Below are 20,005 nucleotides of genomic sequence, written 5' to 3'. Positions count from 1 at the left end.
GAGAGCTTGATGTCACTTGTAAGGCAGTTTAAGAAATCTGAGTCCCTCCCACACATGTCTTAAACCAATCCAGGGCTACAACCATTTTGCTGTTTCTTGTTTTTCTACCATATTTTGAAATTTTTTCTTGCATTTTCTCTTGGTTGCAGTTTTAGCTGATTTTGTTGTTGGGCATGCGAATGGGTTTTACTCAGAGGTGGGTTCCTCCTTCCGGTTCATACCAATTCCATAGAACAGGTGATGACATCACGGAACCAGTACTGTCGGTGCCAGTCCATGGACACTACCATCTTTTGTGTGTGTGTGTGTGTGTTCTTTTATCTATTTTTTGCTCCTGCGCATGCATAGAAGCTGAGTTTTTGGCACTGTGCGTGTGCCATTATTTTGTTTTTGGCCCTTTTTTGCTATTTTTTGCTTCTGCACATGCGCAGAAGCGGAATTTTCACACTGCGCATGCGCGTCCCCTGTGCAGCCACACGGCACGCAATGCATGCACAGCCACGCAGTGTGGGAGGAAGTTAACCGGCGGCGAGGTAAGTTAGAACCCAGCCCTGGTTTCACTGGAGCAACTGGTTTCTGTTACACCTCTTTCCTTACTCTGAGGTCTCCTTGCTGCCTGCTCAATCAATTTCCCAGTCTGAAGAAAAGACCATTCATCATGATGTTTTTCTGTTAAAATGTAATGACTAGAAAGTAACCAAGAAAGCTACAGATCAGCATAAAGAGGATTTACTATGAAGAATTTGATATTCAAAAATACTCCTTAGATATGTTGTTATTCCATAAGTACAAGAATACCAATCTTCAGTGACAGAACTTTCACTAAACTTTTTTTTTCTCCCTTGAAATGAAATTATCTTTTAGATCAGATTGATTGAGATCTAGTTGAAAGAACATAAGGGAACTTTTCTCCGTGGCATTACTTAATTTTGCTGCCTGTCTTTGAAACCAGGACGTTCTCGCTCAACCCGCCTTCTTTATCTGTTTGTGTGCTTTAAAAGCAAACAGATATTTGGTTTGCATTTTAGGTTTGAATATTGATAGCCCTGTATTTACTTTATGGCAATTTCAATTAAGTTGGTGGGGCAACTGTTGAGAATGTGTGCCTCACTTTTTGATGGATTGCATTTAGAGATATCTGTCTCTTGTTCTTAGTGCTCACCAGAAAAATGAATGGCTGACACCTTGCAAAAATAGCAAACTTCTTTGTTGTGTAAAGTATATCTTGGCTTGTGAAATAATGTAACATGGAAATTGTTATTCTACACATGCATAAGTCTGACTCAATTTTCCAATAAGCAAGTCTGCTGATTTACTTCTAAGAGCTAAACATAAGCCAGCAACACTGGCTTTGCCACTAGGAATGTTTTCTTTGCTTAAAGGGAAGTCATTCTTTATTTTTACAGGTTGGCATGACAAATCTTTTTCCCTTTCAGGTTACTGCACCTGGCAATCATCCACTGCATGCCATCCATCGCATTCTGCTGCATTGCCCAAATGCCCGTGGAGGTTTTGGAATTTCAGAACGATTTGTTCCAAGTAGGTGGTAAGAAACGTGAAGAAGCATCAGGGTTTCTTCTGTTCTAGCTGGAGGAGAGCAAGTGTATTTATTTATTTATTTGAACTTATATGCTGCCCTATTTCCAGAGGACTCTGGGCAGCTCACAGCCAAATAGTTCCAGTCTGGGAGTTAAAGTGCTCTTGATGATAAATAAATATTTTTGTCTATACGTTAACATTAAGATCTATTCTGCTTCACTGTAACATTCTTGGAAATTTTGTTGTATTATTTCCTATGCCAAGAAGCTAATGATCTCCTTCACATACAGAAACATTCTGTTTCGATTGTTTAAAAATGTTTTGAGTGTTTCGAGTGTAGCATATTCTTTTAATTGTAAGCCACCCAAAATCATGGGTGAGGGAGGAAAGAATTAAATAAATTAAATAAATAGCTTGTGTATCTTCAAGCAGGGCTACAGGATCAAAGCTCGGGTCTTTTTAAGGAGGGAAAATCCAGATAAGTCGTGGGATGAGAATACTGGATTGTAGGACTAAAAAAAAATGACTTGATGGCAAATAATCAATCAATCAACAAAATATAAAGATATGCATCTGCATCAGTAAAGTGTATAGCAATATGTCCCCCCCCTCCAAAAAAACCTCCAATGTAAGACAGAATTATAAGTTTGTATAGGCCCTTCGTTTTCTTCCAGGATTGTGTACCATCTGAAGTTTAAACCAATTAATAAATATTTTCACCAGGATCCTCCAATGATTTAACCTATATTATTTAATCTGGTTCTAGCTCTTCTTTTTTGCCTTATTTTTCTTAAAATAGAATGTCTAAAATAGCAATAATATGTGGCTGTGTCATAATCTGAATTTTAGGATTTCTTAGTTACTGAACATTTTGTTTAAAATGATCATTATTATCTGAGCTATGCTGACCACTGGATAAATAAATGAATTGTAAAACCAGTGCTAAATCTCGCAGTTTCCTTCACTAATCCATCTATGAATTACTTATATTGATTTCTAGTATTATACAAGCATATTTATTTTTGCGGCTACTAAATAACCTGAGTATATATTATAAATACCCAGGTTCTTAATTTCTTTAAATAGGACAAAAAATAACTTTACAAATCTCAGGCATCTGATGACCTCTGGTCTGTTGACAATTATATAGCACATCAGCGTAGAATATAATGTAATATGTAAACAGAACCAAAAATGATAAAGAAAAACTGCTTTAGATCTCTGACACTTCTAAAACAATCTTGATCATAAGTGTCTTTCTTTGCCTCCTATTACAGTAATCATTTTATTGTGATTTTGTTTAGACCCATCAGCTTTATTCATTATTTGGATATTTATTGTAAGCCTCCCCGAGTCCTTCGGGATTGGGTGGCATAGAAGTCAAATTAAATAAAAATAAATAATAAATTTAAAAGATTCTTATTCTGAATAGATTTTTCTATGTTTTGCCAATCAGAGGAAGAACAAATTATGAGTGTAGACACCTTCTAATCACTAGATATTCTATTAAGGGCCAATCTCTGTATTTAGAGGATTGTCTTCTAGGCATTGTCACTTGCTCCCCTTCCTTATTTTCAGCATGCTAAACCTGGCATGACTGCTGGATTTTATATTTCTTGTGACACGGTTAAAATCCAAGTGAATCCAAATTTGTTTGTTTGTTGAGATTTATTTGCATACCCGCCTTGCCTCTCCACTCTTCTCCAACTTGTTCTGGTTTCTGGTAGAAATTTAGCAATTACAAATAACTCTTATTAAATGCATTACATCATGAATAAAGAAACTCCTTTTACTTCTCTGCTCTTCTGGAATTCAAACACATTTCATACACGCAGTTATCTGTTGGTCCGTTATCTCCCTTGACCGCATTTCTCACATTCCTTCTCCTTCTCCACTTGACAAGATTTATTTTCCTAAATGCATGATCTCTAAAAACAGCAGCCCTGACTGTTAATCAACACAAAATACTTTTGCTTACTTGAGAGCGGCAAGAAAAAACATCCATTTTTCTCATCGGCAATGTTGAAACTCCACCCTTCTTCCCCACTGACCCCCTGACGTGCCAAATACATCACTACAGTATTTAACCCATTCCTCTCCTTAATATCTTCTTCCAGACCTCTGTTCTCTACGTTTTTGGGCCCTTCTGAGTTTAGGGTTAACCCAGCAAGCGTCTGATTCTCCCTCGCTAGATCCTGAACTCATAGCCCCATCCTGTAGCTGGCCTCCCACCTGTTCTACTACCTGTAACCCCGGGCCCCCCACTAATTCATAAACACTATCTGAATCAGAGTCCTCAATATCTTCATCATCCTCCAACTGACCAGGAGTATGTACAACACAGCTCACATTCTTTTTCTATTTTTCTTTCGTTTCCCCCCCCCCCCGCCCCATTTGCAGACTCCACTTCACTTGTCTGTGTATTTGGAGCAGCTTGAAGTGGTGAAAGCACTAATTCTGAAAGGGGTGAACACGGCACTGCAGGACCGGAATGGAAGTACTGCTCTGCACTTGGCCTGTCAGCAGCAGAGTCTGGAATGCGTTGAGCTGTTGCTGTCTCTGAAGAAACCAGCCTCTGCGATGCAGACTAGGAAAACTGTACAAGATCTGCAGCTGCAGAATTGGCAAGGTGAAGGGGAGTGCGGAGTGATTGTGTCTGACGAGTGTTAAAAGTCAGTGCTTGAATGTTTCATTTGCAACGCGTTTCTTGAGCTGTTTGGGTTTTATTTTTCTCCCTCCAGGCTTAACGTGTCTTCACATCAGCACCTTGAAAGGGAACCTTCAACTGATGGCGTTGCTGGTGCAAAATGGAGCTGACATTAATGTGCAGGTAAGTTAGGGAGATTTAGTAGAGCTCCATCTCTGATGTACTGTGTGTCAATTCTAAAAATTTCTTACTGAGCAGAAAATTTGGCAGGCAGCAGAATTTATACGAAGTACAGTGTTCCCTCGATATTCGCGGGTTCAAACTTCGCGAAAAGTCTATACCACGGTTTTTCAAAAATATTAATTAAAAAATACTTCGCGGGTTTTTTCCCTATACCACAGTTTTTCCCACCCAATGACGTCATATGTCATCGCCAAACTTTCATCTGCTTTTAATAAATATTTTTTAAAATATACTTTAATAAATAAACATGGTGAGTAATAATCTAAATGGTTGCTAAGGGAATGGAAAATTGCAATTTAGGGGTTTAAAGTGTTAAGGGAAGGTTTGTGATACTGTTCATAGCCAAAAATAGTGTATTTACTTCCGCATCTCTACTTTGTGGAAATTCGACTTTCGTGGGCAGTCTCGGAACACATCCCCCGTGAAAAGCGAGGGAACACTGTACCATATTTTTCAGAGTATAAGTATATATCACACAAGTATAAGATGCACCTTAGTTTATGGGAAGTAAAATAGGGACAAAAATCTGCCTACCAGATATTCATCTGGCTAGTGTCCCCTTAGTCTGATCAGCTTCAGCACATTATTTTATCCCCTGGTTAGGGCTTAAAAAAAAAACCCTTATTGGGTGAGAGTAAGCCGGTAAGAGCTGGGAACATCGTTACCACCTGGATAGGGATGGGAAGAAACATTCAGAGCAAGTAGTTTGAGCAAAGAAAAAAAAGTCTTTGCAGACTTAGGGCTTGGAAAACATTCTTCACAGAGAGTAACATTGAAAGAGCTTGCAAGCCTTAGGAGCTAGAAACATTGTTAGCACCTGGTTAGGGCTGGAAAGAAACATTGGAGCAAGTAGAGCAATGGGGGGGAAAGTCTGCAAAGACTTAGGGCTTGGAAAAAGGTCTTTGCAGAGAGTAGCAATGAAAAACCCTGCAAAGTACGAGCTGGGAAGATTGTTTCACCTAGATAGGGCTGAAAAAAAAAGCTTCGAAAAAAGCTATATTTAGAGTATAAGACACACCCAAATTTTCAGCCTCCTTTAGGGAGTAAAAAGGTGCGTCTTATACTCTGAAAAACGAGTTCCTATACACCCCCAAGCAATCTAGGTCCAGTCCACCTTGAATGCCTTTCTTATCTCACACTCATTTCCCTTGGCCATTAGTTGGTCAGATTCTTGCAGAGAATTTCATTATATTCATTTGAACTGCCTGGATCTCCCGATTTCCCAGGTGCTTGACAGTATTGGAATGGCTAAGTCTAATACTGAGAATGCAAGGAGTGCTATTGAAATCTCCAAAAAGGGAGAGAGGAGATAGAGAAAAGCTAACTTACCTATGTGAGAGCCAGTTTGATATATTGGTTAAGGTATCAGGCTAAGAAACTAGGAAACTAGTCTTGCCTTGGGCACAAAACCAGCTGAGTGATTTGGGGCCAGTCGCTTCCTCTCAGCCCTAAGAAGAAGGTGATGGCAAACCGTTTTAGAAATCCCTTGCCAATTAAATTGCAGGAACTTATCCAGGGGACTCTGAGAATTGGACACAACTGAACAAAATGGGGGGGGGGGGAGAAGCTGTAGCTTTGTCTATCTTCTCTTTCTTTCCTTTGTGCAAATGAAACAGGATAACTTTTCAACTTACAGGATAAAACCATTAGAATGAAATTTGGCTTTAGTTAGTGATTATGTGCCATCTACAGAAGATTGATTTCAAAAGGCTAAACAGGGTCAGACCAGGATGGGAAGTTGGCTGGCCGAGGAGATGACTGGGGAACAAACAGAATCCCTTGGAGGTTGGGCGGCATACAGATTGTATTTTATATGAGATTGTAATTTTAAATTTAATTAGATTTGCCGTTGTACTGTATTGTTATATTATATGCTGCTGGCCGCCCTGAGTCCTCGGAGAAGGGTGGCATACAAATCTAATAAATAAATAAATAAATAAATACATACATACATACATACATACATACATACATACATACATACATACAAATCCAATAGATGGATGGATGGATGGATGGATGGATGGATGGATGGATGGATGGATGGATGGATAGATAGATAGATAGATGTAGACAGACAGACAGATAAATAGATAGATAGATAGATGTAGACAGATAGATAGATAGATAGATAGATAGATAGATAGATAGATAAGATAGATGTAGACAGATAGATAGATAGATAGATAGATAGATAGATGTAGATAGATAGATAGATAGATGTAGATAGATAGATAGATAGATAGATAGATAGATAGATAGATAGATAGAGAGATGTAGATAGATAGAGAGATGTAGATAGATAGATAGATGTAGATAGATAGATAGATAGATAGATAGATAGAGATAGATAGATGTAGATAGATAGATAGATGTAGATAGATAGAGAGAGAGAGATAGATAGATGTAGATAGATAGATAGATAGATAGATAGATAGATAGATAGATAATGTAGATAGATGTAGATAGATAGACAGACAGAGATCCTGAAACAAAGCGATTAAAAAAGCAGTTCTGCATTGCTGCTAATCAAATGACATCCACATGATTGTAGTTTCCAGGAGTCAATATCAATTCCAAGGAGTCATGACCATTTGAGAATTATGTACAACCCTGATTCTTTCAGAGCTCCTTATTCAGTTTTTGCATCTTCAGGAAGAGAATGCTCAGACTCTGACTTAGGAACTGCTACGCCAGTGTGATCCCCACCGTAGGCTCTTCTAGGTTTCAGCAATTTGCTTGAATCTCAGGTGCACCACAGCCCAGAAAGGAACTCTCTCTTTCTCTTATTTTTGTTTGGAACTGGCTTTCACTGCTGTCCTTTCTACTCCAGGGCCAAGAAGTGGCAAGCTTTTGCAACAGGGAAATCTCCGTTTCTTACTGTATCTACAGAGAAAAGTAGACTCTATGGCATTTTGCGCATGAGATCTCGTGAAATAACTGACTCCCGTCTCTTGCTCTCTCTCAGGATGGCACGAGTGGAAAGACACCCCTGCATCTGGCCGTGGAGAATCACGATGAGGTGGCTGTGAGGTACCTCCTGAGATTGGGGGCCCAGGTAGATTCACAGATGTACAACGGCTGCACCCCACTGCACCTGGCTGTAGGCAGGAACGATGCTACCATTGCTGCAATCCTGTGCCATTCGGGAGCAGATACCTTGTTGCGAAATATGGAAAATGAGACAGCTCAAGATCTGGCAGATGGCAATGACGATGTGAGTGGTTTTTTTTGGAATGACTTGAAATAGATCAGACTCCATAGGCAAGAGCTAAGTCATCTCATTCAGGTGCCGAATAAGGGTGGACATCATTACAGCTGCGAGAGCAATCGTGGGCTTTCCTAAATATGCCCATGTTACACCAACACTCCACAGTCTGCATTGGTTGCCGATCAGTTTCCGGTCACAATTCAAAGTGTTGGTTATGACCTATAAAGCCCTTCATGGCATCTGGCCAGAATGTCTCCGGGACCGCCTTCTGCCGCACGAATCCCAGCAACCAGTCAGGTCCCACAGAGTTGGCCTTCTCCGGGTCCTGTCGACTAAGCAATGTCGATTGGCGGGACCCAGGGGAAAAGCCTTCTTTGTGGCGGCCCCGGCCCTCTGGAACCATCTTCCCCCAGAGATCAGAATTGCCCCCACCCTCCTCGCCTTTCGTAAGCTCCTTAAAACCCACCTCTGTCATCAGGCATGGGGGAACTGAGATATCCTTTCCCCCTAGGCCTATACAACTTATCCATTGTATGTTTGTGTGTGTGCTTGTTTGGTTTTTAATAAGGGTTTTTTAGGTTTTTTAAATATTAGATTTGTTACATGCTGTTTTTATTATTGTTGTTAGCCGCCCCGAGTCTACAGAGAGGGGCGGCATACAAATCTAATAGATAGATAGATAGATAGATAGATAGATAGATAGATAGATAGATAGATAGATAGATAGAGAGAGAGAGAGAGAGAGAGAGAGAGAGAGAGAGAGAGAGAGAGAAATTAATTACGAGAGTCTGGAAGCCGACTATCCATTTTCTAAGCAGGCACGAAGCCTGATGGATAGTTGGCTTCCAGACTCTTGTAATGATACCCACCCTTATTCCGCACCTGAATGAGATGACAAAATGGGAGTGTTTAAATATTTGGCCTGTTGAAAAGGATGTTAAGAATTGGAAAGGGGTACTGGTCATTTTTTTTAAAGAAAGCAGTTTGGAGGCTAAAGGGTTTAAAAGCAGGAGCTGGCACCCCCTAACTCTGAGAGGCCTTCCATTCCCACACTAAACACCAATCCTGAAGCCAAAAAATTGAAAGGTGAAAAATGTCAATTTTGAATTGTATTTGAATGGTTTTCAGAAAGGAAATAGAAGCAATATCCTTCCTAGAAGGTCCTCAGTCCCACCGTTAATTGCAAAACCTCTCACCTTTAGAATGTGGCCATTTTTTGCCACTGAATTTCATCTGCAAACTCCCATGGTGCTGGGAAGCTAATTAGCTGTAGGTTGCCTGCAATTCTTAAGTTTTAGCACATGATGTTTAGCAAGAGTTTAGAGATCCGGTAATTGCACTTGTCTCCATTTCCAATGATGCTCTTTGTATCTTTGATTTGCCAAATTGCAGTTCACATCCATCTGATCTTAATCTTAAAAGCTACGTGCAGGGAGGAGCTGCTAAACTGGCTAATCTGCCTTGGGGTTGCTGCTGCTGTGGCATCATTGCAACCTCTTTCAGTTGCAAGCAACTACATAAGGCAGGATAGGCAGACTTCATAAATTGCCGTATGCTACATTGAATCAGGATGATAACTGACGTCCTTCCGACATCAGGAAGATGCGGATCTAAGCAAACCAGAGCTCCACGTAGGTCAAACTTAGTACCAGATTTTACTCTGAAGCTAAATAGTGTTTGTCTTCATTATTAATATATAGACAGTGGGTAGAAACAGAAATTAAAGGCCATTGGGCAACCTTAGTCTACATACGCAGATTCCTGCTATGAGTCTCAACCCAGTGTAGAGCCATTGTCTTTTATGATAGAATGGATAGACTTCTGCATTGTACTTAAGAGAGATGGATTCCTGTTACTTCCGATGGTGACCTTTAGCTATTTGCTGTCCTGTTACCTGACTTACTTCACCTCTTAGGTAGTTTAGGGAAATAAAACATTAAAGCCTAGTCTCCTTTAGGAAAAAAAAAGGATATCCATGCGTAATATCTTACGTTCCTAACATCTTAGAACAATATTATTCTTTCTTTGCATAATAAAACTCATGGTCTTGACGTGGAGGAAGTTGCTAGACTATAATGAATTTTACAGATGATCTGTTTTCTTTCATGGACATGTTAGTCTCCAAAACACATCATATATAGTAAATTGCAGATCTGCTATAGTATACAGTATAGCAGATTGCCTCTTTGCCTTTCGGAAACTCCTTAAAACCCACCTCTGCCATCAGGCATGGGGGAATTGAAACATCTCTCCCTTGCCCATGTAGTTTTTGTGTATGATTCGACTGTGTGCTTGTTTTTTATATATTGGGGTTTCTTTTGGATTTTTTAACCTAAAACTGTAATTTAGATTGCTAAATACTAGATTTGTTACCATGTATTGTTTTTTACCATTGTTGTGAGCCGCCCCGAGTCTACAGAGAGGGGCGGCATATAAATCCAATAAATCTAATCTAATCTAATCTAAATTAACTGTGAATATCCTGCTCTTCATAGGAAAAATATCACAATTTATCTTCCTGCATATTGGGTAGAAGGGTTTAACAATAGAGCTTATTGCTCTTTCTTACCACTCTAGATAGTTGGCAATCTTTGCAAACACTGCTTTGCATTTCTGTTATTCATTGAAGTGATGATTAATTACACATAGCCAAGCTATCGAGTCAATGTCAACTCTTAGCAACCGCAAGGATGGATTTTCTCCATGATAAAGTGGCCATGCTAGTTCTTTCTGCATGCAACCTTCTTGACTAGTCATTGTATTATTATTATTTGCCTTTTGTTGACAGATCCTTACACTTTTGCCTTTTGATGACTTGAAGATCTCAGGAAAGCCTGTGATGTGCTCCAGCCGAACATCCTAACATCCGAATGGGAAAGTTACTTGTGAGGAGTACAACGTTGTGTTTGAGGCTGACAGTGACACAGCTGGCCACCAATGAATCGTTCTCTTTGTTGTAATATGAGTCTTGGGACAACCACAACGGCTTTTTTTTTTTTTTGGAGACTAGAGAGCCAGTGTGGGAAAGGAAAACTTCGTTTGTTGACTTTAAATCCTGAATGAGACTGTGGAAATGGTGCCTCTTTGAAGAGACACGGTTTGGATAGACTGGGCCCATGCTTTTCTCTCCCTCGTTTATCTAAATTGGGAGAAATTCTCTATGAATTGTGTTCCAGACCAGATTGTGAATAGATGTTTCAGATTTCACTCTCTTTCCTTTTTCTTCTACTGCCTAAACTATGATGAAATATGCCAGGAGCTCTCTTTGTGTCTTCCAAAATAATTTCTTTTAAAAGTATTTTTTTTCCATAAACAAAATGCAATTTTTCTGCTCCTTAGCCCAATCTCCTTTCTTCTCTAGCTAATTCAGCCTCCACTGTTGCTCAGGATCCTAGTTGCGGTGTCTAGACACCAGATTGCCCCACTTTAGCTCTGATTTTGCCTCGAAGGAGGCAGAACAGAGTTATCAAGACCAGAATATTGCATTGTTCCAGCTGGCAATCTCTGGGACAAGTAGAGTCTTTTGCCTTGGAATAATGGATGTTCTCAGAGGGAGAGCACAAGTCAGTTTCTGTTCTACTCAATCTGCCAGTATTATTGTAAAAAGGACGTGCCAACCTCTTATATTTTTACTTAGGTTGCTTTATGCTGGGCACTTGACCTTGCAACTTTGGAACCGAGTCTATAAAACCTATTGAGTAAGGGAGAGTCTGCCATCCTTCCTTAGAGACCGAATGTCCCTATATATATCTCCCCGTTTGTTTTTGAACATAAGCTGCAAGAGAGATGTTAATGACTGGCATTTGGCTGTATTTTTCCAATTTTAATCGATGGGAGAAGGATGAATTGTTTCCCACATTCTTAAGCTTAGCATTTAGTTGTGTTCAGTTTACGACTGAATAAGTTAGCATCAATCCATGGGCGTTTAAGATTTCTTCTGCATTTTAAATGGGCAGCCAAGGTATCACGATCCTGGAAAGGACTACAGAACCGCTGTGGAGTGGAAAAGCACGACCTATCAGATCTAAGCATTTCTTGGGAGACAGCCTGCCTTTGCTGATGGTGGTCTCCAGTCTGATAACAATTATTTTACACAGATCCTGCATTTAGTGGGAAAATCATCTGGGCCATCAAATCAAGAGAGTTTCTAATATATAAGCTTTAATCTGGAGCAGGGAAATTCCCAGTTCCCTCCCTCCTACTGTTTGCTGCTTGGGAGTGGCTGGCTGTAACTGTGGCAAATCCTGGATGGCGCAACGAACTGGCCTGGGATGTCCCAGGGAGAGGCTTTGGTTTTTCCTTTTTTCCCCCATTTTCCAGAGAAGAAACTATTTCCAAAAAGGAAACGGCAGTTTTGCAAAACATTTTCTACCAGACAGATCCTTGATTTTTATATCCCAACTTGAGATCCTTTTGCTTCTCATTTTCTTTTCCAGTTGCTTTTTCCCCCCCTTTCTTTTTTACTTTTGCATTTTAATGACAAAATAAAGTTCTTAAAAGTGAATAAATATCCTGCTTTTATGTATTGGTCTAGATGCATTTGTGTTTGGGTTTTTTTCACTTTTGTTTTTCACTGACAAAACAAACGAAAAAATCTTCTGCTTTTATGTGTTGGTCTAAAACAAGGGTCTGCAACCTTGGCAACTTTAAGCCTGGCGGACTTCAACAACTGCCATAATTCCCCAGCCAGCAAAGCTGGGGAATTATGGGAGTTAAAATTACCAAGGTTGCAGACCCCTGGTCTAAAAGATGAATTTTCTTCATGTAATATATTCTCTACCTGAAAAAAATCTGTCAGCTGGAATTGCAAGAAAAAGTACAAATCAGAATTAAGCCACTGTGCATGAAGAATTCCCTGCCATGAATTTCAGGATCACTTGGGCTGGTGAAGGAAAAGTATGCAACAGAAATAAATTGTTTTTCAAATACTTTTCTGTAGGTTGCTTAGATCTACGATATGCTGCCACCTTGTGGTTGATTGCACCACTAGCTTCCTCTTGCACTTGCCTCCCGATCACAAGTTGCAAGATCATACTATAAATGCACTTCAGCTTTTGTATGAGTAAAACAGACAAAAATAGTATGTTTGAGGAAAATAAAATCTGGGTCCCTCTGTAAATGCTAATGGTTTAGCTCTCTGGATGAAGCAGCAGTTCAGCATAAACTTATATTGAGTAAATTTATATTCACAGAAAAGAACATCAATTTTGTATTTTGAGATCTGAAATGTTTGAGAGTAAATGACAGTTTATAAACTGCATAAGTTATTTGCCTGATGCAATGAAATTATGTTCAGGAATGCCCAATTGATTGGATAATGATAATGTCTAGGTATTTTGTGACAGATTGACACAGCACCAATACTGGTGTAGTAGTTAAGGCATTGGGCTAGAACCTAGGAGACTGTACGTTGTAGTCCAGCCTTGGGTACAAACCTTGAGCCGGTCATTTTCTTTCAGCTCTAGGAAAACTTGAGCCAGTCACTTACTTTCAGCACTTCTGGAAAATCTTGGCAAAAAATCTGCAAGGTTTTGTCCAGGCAGGGACAAATCTATTCAGGCGAGTTTGTGTTCCTTAACCTATAAATTAAGTTATAACTCAGGGCATGGAACAGGGCTATTTGCAGAACTCTCCTTCCTGTGGTGGTTTCTACCCTTCCTGCAGGATCTGAAAACTCGGAGTCCTTTCAATTACACAAGGCCACCTAATGGGGTGTGGGAAGCAGGCCATTTTGACACAACACCTGCCCTTTAAACTCCATATCCCCCACTCTACCCCAACCTGTGCCAAAATTAGATTGGCTCCAATCCTGGGGGCCTTTTACAAACCATTGAACACCTGAATGTGCTCCAAGGCAGGGCAGAAATATTAGATGGCCTGTGAAAGCAGGTGTTAGTGTTGTTAAGTGCTTCAAAGGTTGACTCTTGATCACCACTATAGAGATTTCTTGTGTTTTGTTGATATTGGGGCGACCTTTTTTTGTATTGTTTTAATGTATTATTACCCAGCATCCCATCTGGCAGATGGGCAATCATATACATTGATTTAATAAATAACATTAATGAATGTCTTCCTGCTTGTGCCTTTATTTTGCATGTCTGCTCTGGCTTGTAGATTCCTGAGGTCAACTTAAAAATAAATTATATCCTGCAAACATGGATATTGCCACTTGTGACTTGGAAGTTTTTTTATTCTGCTTTCTTTAAAAAACATTTTTCACAACATTTTTGAAGGTGAAGAAGCATCAGTAAATAAATAATTCAGGGATGTAAATATTGCTTCTGAATTTTATATTTTTACATTCTCCATATGATCTTCTTTACAGCATTAGTTCATTTGATAAATAGCTGTGAGGTTGGGTGGGTTGACTAAACTCAAAGAGGGCAGAAAAGTAATAAGAGTTCTGCAGCTACCTAAATTTCACTTAATGTAGAAAACTTCATGAGAGTAAGATTTATGCCACAATGGAATAGTGTGGAGTCTCCATCTCTGGAATTTTTAAAGAGGAGGTTAATAGCCACCTCTCATTGATAATTTAATTGATTTTCCTCATAATGCAGAAAGTTGGACTACATGATCCTAGTAGAATGCTTTTATTCACAGCAATGCATTTTGTAGGACATTTTGTCTATATTTTGCACATTCTTATGTCACCATATAAGTCACTTTTATACTGAGTTTTCCATTTGTTCCACTTGTTAGAAAGATATGACCTACAATGCAGTATGTCACAGAAGTGAGTACAGTGTTCCCTCGATTTTCGCGGAGGATGCGTTCCGAGACTGCCCGCGAAAGTTGAATTTCCACAAAGTAGAGATGCGGAAGTAAATACACTATTTTTGGCTATGCTCAGTATCACAAACCTTCCCTTAACACTTTAAACCCCTAAATTGCAATTTTCCATTCCCTTAGCAACCATTTAGATCATTACTCACCATGTTTATTTATTAAAGTTTATTAAAAAAACATTTATTAAAAGCAGACGAAAGTTTGGCGATGACATATGTCATCGGGTGGGAAAAACTGTGGTATAGGGGAAAAAGCCGCGAAGTATTTTTTAATTAATATTTTTGAAAAACCGTGGTACAGTATAGACTTTTCGCGAAGTTCGAACCCGCGAAAATCGAGGGAGCACTGTACACCCCCTCCCATTTCGTAAATATTTAAGTATATCTTTTCATGTGACAACACTGAAGAAATGTCACTTGGCTACAATGTAAAGTACTGAGTATACAGCTTGTATAACAGTGTAAATGTGCTGTTCCCTCAACACAACACACAGCCATGAAGGTCTAAACTGCTGGCAACAAAAGTACACCTCTAAGTGATAATGCCCAAATGGGGCCCAAGTAGCCATTTTCCCTCCTGCTGTTATGTGACTCATTAGTGGTACAACAGGTGTAATAGGGGAGCAGGTGTGTTAAATTTGATGTTATTGCTCTGATACCAGTCACATTCAACATGGCACCTCATGGCAATGAACTCTTTGAGAAGCTGAAAAAATGAATTGCTGCTCTACATACCGATGGCCTAGGCCACTGATGGCGAACCTTTTTTTCCTCAGGTGCCAAAAGAGCGTGCACGCACACTATTGCACATGTGCAAGTGCCCACACCCATAATTCAATGCTTGGGGAGGGCAAAAACAGCTTCTCCACCCCCCTGGAAGCCAGAAATAGCCTGCTTCCCAACTTCTGGTGGGTCCAGTAGGCTCGTATTTTGCCCTCCCCTGGCTCCACAGGCTTTCTTGGAGCCAGGGTAGGGTAAAAACGCCCTCCCCCATCCCCCTGCAGGCTCTCTGGAAGCCAAAAATGCCCTCTCAGAGCCTCTGTGTGAGCCAAAAATCAACTGGCCAGTACACACATGAACCTTTTGAGTAGAGCTACAGCTTGCGTGCCAGCAGATATGGCTCCACGTGGCACCCGTGCCATAGGTTTGCCATCACTGGCCTAGGCTATAAGATGATTGCCAAGACCCCGAAACTGAGCTGTAGCATGGTGGCTAAGACCATACAGCGATTTGACAGGACAGGTTCCATTCAGAACAGGCCTCGCCATGGTCAACCAAAGAAGTTGAGTGCCTGTGTTCAGCATCCTATCCAGAGGTTGGCTTTGGAAAAGAGATGTATGAGTGTTGCCAGCATTACTGCACAGGTTGAAAGGGTGGGAAGGTCAGGCTGTCAGTGCTAAGACCATGTGCTGCATGTTGCATCAAATTGGTCTGCAGGGCTGTCGTCCCAGAAGGAAGCCTCTTCTAAAGATGATTCACAAGAAAGCCCACAAGCAGACTAAGGACACACATGTCCTGTGGTCCGCTGAGACCAAGATAAACTTATTTAGTTCATATGGTGTCAAGCATGTTTGGCAGCAACCAGGTGGGGAGTACAAAGACAAATGTGTCTTGCCTATAGTCAAGCATGGTGGTGGGAATGTCATAGTCTGGGGCTGCATGAGTGCTGCCAGCACTGGGGAGCTACAGTTCATTGAGGGAACCATGAATGTCAGCATGTACTGTGGTATAGTGAAGCAGAGCATGATCCCTTCCCTTTGGAGACTGGGCCCCAGGGCACTATTCCAACATGATAACTACTCCAAACACATCTCCAAATTGACCACTGCCTTGCTAAAGAAGTTGAGAGTAAAGGTGATGGACTGGCAAAGCATGTCTCCAGACCTAAACCCTATTGAGCATCTGTGGGTCATTCTGAAACAGAAGATGAAGGTACGCAAGGTTTCTAACCTCCACCAGCTCCGTGATGTCATCATGGAGGAGTGGAAGAGGATTCCAGTGGCAACTTGTGAAGCTCTGGTGAACTCCATGCCCAAGAGAGTTAAGGCAGTGCTGGGAAATAATGGTGGCCACACAAAATATTGACACTTTAGGCCACATTTGGACATTATCACTTAGGGGTGTACTGTACTCACTTCTGTTGCCAGTAATTTTAGACCTTAATGGTTGTGTGTTGTGTTGTTTTAGGGCATTTAGTACATTTACCCTGTTATACAAGCTGTATACTCACTACTTTACATTGTAGCCAAGTGTCATTTCTTCAATGTGAAATGTGAAGTATATCTTCACATGAAAGGATATACTTCAATAGTTACAAAATGTGACAGACTGTGTATGATAGCCGTCTCCAATTAATGATGATAAGAGATCGCTAAGCAAACCAAGATTTTTTAAAAAAATATTAGCAACTGCAGATTGCTGGTAAGGATGTGAATCTCTCTAACTGCATTTGAACATCTTTGGTGTAGATCTGACTCTGAGTGACTGCGACCTTTCATCCTGTGCACCAAACTGGAGGTGGAATATATAATAACCTACTCATTTTGGGAAATTCTTTCAGCTTCCACATAAGCTTACGAGTAGAAAGTCATTGAAAACATGCAGATTCCATTGTGACTCCCAAGAGATTGCCCACGTCTTATATCAGAAACAGCCCACACATTTTCATATGCCTACACACATCGTTTTCAGGAAGAGGAGACACATATCACCTCTGAACAGTAAGAACAGAAAAGTTCTTTTGTCCAGCCAAAGCCACAATGAAATACATTCTTTCATGCATCCCAACAGCTGGGGAAATCAAGAGTCAGTAAAGATTGAGTTCCCACATACATTTTGTTCTGACTTAGGCTATTATAATGCAGTGTAAATTTAATTATGAATATAATGGCAGTGAGAGAAGGCTGATAGATCCTAGAAACCAGCATTTCTACAATGAATTCCTGTATGGTTTTTTTATTTTTTTTTATTTTTTTATTTTTTTGTTTGTTTGTTTGTTTATTCATTCATTCATTTATTTATTAGATTTGTATGCTGCCCCTCTCCGAAGACTCGGGGCGGCTAACAACAATAAAAAGACAATGTAAACAAATCTAATATTAAAAATTTATACACTGCTCAAAAAAATAAAGGGAACACTTAAAACAACAGAATATAACTTCAAGTATTCAATGAGAATATTTCATTCGTTCAGATCTAGGATGTGTTATTTGAGTGTTGCCTTTATTTCTTTTGAGCAGTATATTATTAGGTAGTATATGCCAGGGTTCCCCAACTCCTAATCCATGGACTGGCATTGGTCTGTGGCATGCCAGAAAATCAGACATGCAAACAAGCAAAGCTTCATCCACAGAATGCAGGTGGCATGCGAAACCAGGTGCCCTCCAAATCTGTAGAAAACTTTATCTCCATGAAACTGGTCTCTAATGTCCAAAAGATTGTAGCTGCTGGTATGTGCCATTTATAATATACAGAAAATTTTGATCAATTTCAACAATTCATTGGCTTACTGCACTGATCTGAAAATTGATCGATTTATTTATTTATTTATTTTATTGGATTTGTATGCCGCCCCTCTCCGGAGACTCGGGGTGGCTAACAGTAACAATAAAACAGTGTACAATAGTAATCCAATACTAAAAACGATTAAAAACCCATTAATATAAAAACCAAGCATACATACATACATACCATGCATAGAATTGTAAAGGCCTAGGGGGAAAGAGGATCTCAATTCCCCCATGCCTGACGGCAGAGGTGGGTTTTAAGTAGCTTACGAAAAGCAAGGAGGGTGGAGGCAATTCTAATCTCTGGGGGGAGTTGGTTCCAGAGGGCTGGGGCCGCCACAGAGAAGGCTCTTCCCCTGGGTCCCGCCAAGCGACATTGTTTAGTTTAGGCACTAAATGTTCTCATACTTAAATATAAAATTCATTACTGCCAAAATTATCTAAAATGTGAACTTAAAATCATCCATTGTATTTAATCATGTAATATTGTCAGAACAGTGGGAAAGAAAACCTTCAGTGATGCTTTTATTCTCATGGTTTTGACTGAACACTTGGTTTACAGTCTGTCTTTCCAATGATATTTTGTTCATGGTACACATTCAAGTCACATGGCTTCTGTTCAATGAGATGGGAAGATAGTGTAGAAAGATCAGAATAAAAAGAAAAAAATATACTGTCTAACAGGAGGGGGATGGAGACTGTTATCTTAAATAACTCAAAATCCCCCCACTTATAGCCTGCCAAGCCACCATGTTTACAACACCATCAAAATGGACGAATGTTGATCATGCAAGTTTGGACTGTTTTTAGAAAAGAGGAGGTAATGATGGGAACAGTAACAGTTTCGTAAACTACTCAAGACTCACTATACCGCCAGGCATGGGGGAGTTGAGATATTCCTTCCCCCTAGGCCATTACAAGTTATGCATGGTATGTTTGGTTTTATAATAAGGGGTTTTAGTTGTTTTATTATTGGATTGTTACATGTTGTTTTTATCATAGTTGTTAGCCGCCCCGAGTCTACGAAGAGGGGTGGCATACAAATCCAATAAATAATAATAATAATAATAATAATAATAATAATTATTATTATTATTATTATTATTATTATGATGTCTTAAAGGTTTCCTTTTCTCATTCTCATCCATGACTTTCATAAATCATGATGAAATATTTCACCTACAGTTATTTGTAGTGCTCTTGTTCATCACCCAAAGCTTCCTAGTATGCCAAGGGCTGAGTTGTGACTCCCAGTTGCTCAGATATTCCCTATTCTTGCTACAATCTGACATGTGACAGGACCACTGCCATCTATATTCTCTGTTAACTAAGGCCAGTCAGGTTAGAACAGGGGTAGCCAAAGTTGGCTCTTCTATGACTTCTGGACTTCAACTTCCAGAATTCCTGAGCTAGCATGATTGGCTCAGGAATTCTGGGAGTTGAAGTCCTCATAGAAGAGCTGACTTTGTCTACCCCAGGTAAAAACCTATAAGCAAGTTAGTAACTGCTGCCCTGAATCAGAGCAACAGAAGTGGGCCATCTGGCTTACTCAGCTGAAAGAAAATTCACAACCATGAATTTATCTAAAAAGTCATTACACTCTTGAATAATATTTTTAGTGCAGGGATGAAAATATTCAATTCCCCTGTGTTCCAATAGCAGCCCTTGTTATTTATTTATTTTATTTATTTATTTATTGGATTTGTATGCCGCCCCTCTCCGTAGACTCGGGGTGGCATACAACAATAATAAAAACAGCATGTAAATCCAATACTAAAACAACTAAAAAAACCCTTATTTTAAAACCAATCATACCTACAAACAAACAAACAAACATACCTTGCATAAATTGTAAAGGCCTAGGGGGAAAGTGTATCTCAGTTCCCCCATGCCTGACGGCAGAGGTGGGTTTTAAGGAGCTTACAAAAGGCGAGGAGGGTGGGGGCAATTCTAATCTCCAGGGGGGGGGGAATTGGTTCCAGAGGGCCGGGGCCGCCACAGAGAAGACTCTTCCCCTGGGCCCTTCCAAACGACATTGTTTAGTTGATGGGATCCAGAGAAGGCCCACTCT

The 20,005-nt window shown here is 40.0% G+C and overlaps 1 protein-coding gene across 1 annotated transcript in view; it reads left to right on the top strand.

The window, feature by feature from the left end:
- NFKBIE (NFKB inhibitor epsilon) overlaps positions 1-13,710 on the top strand; it is a 56,182-nt gene extending 42,472 nt beyond the window's left edge. The window contains exons 2-6 of the mRNA XM_070734234.1: positions 1,437-1,539; positions 3,940-4,168; positions 4,281-4,369; positions 7,398-7,646; positions 10,429-13,710. Of these exons, the coding sequence (XP_070590335.1) occupies positions 1,437-1,539; positions 3,940-4,168; positions 4,281-4,369; positions 7,398-7,646; positions 10,429-10,503 (745 nt within the window). The 3' untranslated portion in view covers positions 10,504-13,710. The remainder of the gene's footprint in view (positions 1-1,436; positions 1,540-3,939; positions 4,169-4,280; positions 4,370-7,397; positions 7,647-10,428) is intronic.
- Positions 13,711-20,005: the final 6,295 nt, after the last annotated feature.

This window comes from Erythrolamprus reginae, chromosome 1 (genome assembly GCF_031021105.1).
Source record: "Erythrolamprus reginae isolate rEryReg1 chromosome 1, rEryReg1.hap1, whole genome shotgun sequence".
NCBI lineage: Eukaryota > Metazoa > Chordata > Lepidosauria > Squamata > Dipsadidae > Erythrolamprus > Erythrolamprus reginae.
This window is presented reverse-complemented; position numbering and strand designations above follow the sequence as displayed.